We start from the raw sequence: 3,212 nt of genomic DNA on the forward strand, positions 1-3,212 counted from the left end.
TTGTCATGATTACCCAATAATATGGGATTATTTGGGACAGTGAGGAGAAATTGCAGAATGTAGAGTCATATTACAAGTAATTGTCATCAGTGTTTTATTAAAAAATGATAGACATAAACATTTCAAAAAATGTTCAAAAATATTAATTTTCTTTAAAATAATGTTATTTATTTGTTGAATACTGTTACATGAGAAATGAACTCTATTTTCAAACTGCTATCTTAAAAATAATAAATCTTATCGAATTGAAACAAAATACATTTTAAAGTTAAAAATTGATATTTAATGTATAGCATTAATTAAAGAAATTAAGGAAAAAAACCTAGTTGCTGATGCTACAACATTTGAAAACCTCAAAATCGTCATTTTTTGGCATTATTTTTCACAAAGTTGTGATGTGATGGCCAATTTTTGCCAACGGATTTGTGTTCACAGCACGTCAAAAACATAATGAAAATGATTATTTACATTCGTGTTGTGAAATGGTGCTTCATAGTATATAATTATTGGATTTAATAAAGGTTTATTATATATAATCTGTAAATTTTAAAGAATGACAAAACAAAATACATACCCGATTAAAATGTAAAAATTGTTTAAATAAATGTTTAGATTTAGATTTTTTTATATATATGGATTATTATATTAATTTTGTTTAGAAAATTATATTAGAAAGTAAGTTTCCTTTTCAATGTCACTGTAATACAGTAAATTTATTAAAGATTGTTCATATTTTAAATTCAAGAAAGGAATATTGATATGATTTTTGTTATTAATTAAACATTTTTTAGTTTCTAAATATGACAAGAAACTTAATTAATAATGATTATTATTAAAAAATGAACTTCAATATAAGCATACAAACTTCCATAAACTAGTATAAGTTGTTGACAACGTCGTCGTATAGTATATATGTAGTTTTTACAAATCCATGAAAATTTCTTTTTTGTTTTAAGAAATTACTTTTTATGTGACTATTAAATTAAGTGACTATTAAAACATATTAGTGACGATCTTATCGACGGCATATATTTACAAGATCATGATCCTGAATGGCTTTCAGAAAATTTTAACAGCCGTCTCATTGTTCGTAAAATTATTAATTAACAAAAGAAATTGATAATATAAAATTGTGTTTGACAATATAAAAATGTTTAACTCGCTTATGTTTAGCTCGTTTGCGTGGAAAGTTGGAGATCTATGTGAAATTTGGCTTTGTGTGAAAAATGTATGTGTGAATGGTGGGTTTGGTCCTCCCTGTAGGGAGGGCATCATTATCGAAAAATGAGCTTTGAGTTGAATCTTGTTTTGTGTGGAAAATTGTAAATTCGTACAAAGTGAGGTTTCAGCTGAACCTATATATGCTTAGTTTTTGGTAGTGATGACCCTTACAGAGAGAATGAGCGGAACCCTCTGCGTTTACGCATATACTTGCAACACACAAAACGAAGTTTGACATGGGTTTATAATTTTCCATGCGAAAAAATATATATATTACATTACTGTTTCAAAATATATCACAATATATATCAGAGAGAATAATTAATTTTGATTAATAACATTTCAATAAACAACAATCGACAACTAAAATTTTTTGAAGATCATTCAAAATCATGAGCTTGATATATATGTCAAGGCCATAAAAATTAATGTGAGATCGTCATCACTAATAGTTCTATCGATATTTCTGATTTACAATAAATTATTTTTAAAATAAATTATTTCTATAAATTATATTTTTTTAGCTAATTTTTTAGTCTGCTGTTATAGACCACTAGACTAATTACTAGTCAAAAACATCGTGTAAATCAGATGTAAATAATCAATCTCATAGGAATATTTTATTTTAATATGTTTTTCTTATCTCAAATCAAACTGAAAAGGTATAGATAATGAGGAATAATGATTTATTGTTTTGATATAACAAAACATCTCTCACTATACAAACATGATGAATATCGGAAATATGAAATGTATTTATTAACATGACGAACGATTATAATGCAACAAGGACGATCCGATTTCATGCGATCATTCGTCATTGATCTTAGAAAACGATATCTCCGATATACAAGCAGACAGTATAACTGCGAAGCTAATTATCATTCAATTAATTCGATTGTACTCATTGCTCGGCGCTTCGCCATTATACATTTCCTCGACTCTCTCTCTGATTCTTGTTAATGCAATTAAAAACGTTTACGAGTTGTCGCGTTGTCCGGAACAGAAATATGGATAAAAAAAGAAATGAACCGTTGAAATAATTTCAGGATGTGATCGATGATTACAAGGAGAGGGTGAAGAGACGGGGCCCCGTCTACAAAGAGATCGATCCGGAGTGTCTGAAATGGAACCCTTTCCAGCCACCCAAGACGCCCTCCGCCTCGAACTAAGGTCTTGCCAAGAGCTTGAAAGTACGCCACCTTCTCCCCTCGTCTGTCTTCTCTCTTCTTGGTGCGACGGTCGATTCTCGCATTCCTTCTCGTCGTCGTCATCATCGTCGTCATCGTCGTCTTTATCTACATTTCCGACCTTCTCATCGACTCACGCAGCGCGTGGAAGCCATAAGCCACCACCGACAGATTTCACGCCCGTAACGTAATGACAAGAGAGCCGTGAAAATCCTTCTAGGAATTCCTCCGGCGTCCTGAAGCACGCGGGAGACGACGGTGAGTATCTCATTCTATTGGCAATATCGTTAAGGCTCACCGCGGGAATGGCTTCTCCCTCCGTATTTAAGATGCATCGCGGAGGTCGACAGGGTCCGACAATAATTGCGACTGGAAAGTCTTGCATGCGCTTTGAGACGTCGCAGAAATGTCTCTCTGACACTGACGAAAGCAGACGAAAGCAGCAGGTGCGAGCCGATAATGCACGATGACGAAGATATCGAAGACTATTGCATATTTCGCGCGACTATACCTGTGCTGTCGCCTCACATATTTGCCCTTATATCCTATTTTTAAATCGTGTCTTTCGGTATTTTCTTTACTTTTTCCCTGTTATATTGAAAAAAATGTAGTATAAAAAAGGAAAAAAAGGTAGTATAATTTTTATTTAGAATCATGTCAAAAGATCCGTTTTACAGTGATTAAATTCATATGAAATGTTTATAATCAGAATCGGTAAATTATGTATAATAAGAAATCGAATGAAGAAATTCTCTTCTATGTAAATTTGAACATTTAAATAGAGTTCAGCGCATTTCAAAT

At 31.9% G+C, this 3,212-nt stretch overlaps 1 protein-coding gene across 1 annotated transcript in view; it reads left to right on the forward strand.

Moving 5' to 3' along the window:
- LOC108693051 (histone acetyltransferase KAT7) overlaps positions 1-2,858 on the forward strand; it is a gene marked incomplete at its 5' end in the record, with an annotated part of 46,529 nt that extends 43,671 nt beyond the window's left edge. Inside the window, one exon of the mRNA XM_018201715.1 lies at positions 2,271-2,858. Coding sequence (XP_018057204.1) covers positions 2,271-2,393 — 123 coding nt within the window. The remainder of the gene's footprint in view (positions 1-2,270) is intronic.
- Positions 2,859-3,212: the final 354 nt, after the last annotated feature.

Source organism: Atta colombica, unplaced genomic scaffold (assembly GCF_001594045.1).
Source record: "Atta colombica isolate Treedump-2 unplaced genomic scaffold, Acol1.0 scaffold87, whole genome shotgun sequence".
Classification (NCBI taxonomy): domain Eukaryota; kingdom Metazoa; phylum Arthropoda; class Insecta; order Hymenoptera; family Formicidae; genus Atta; species Atta colombica.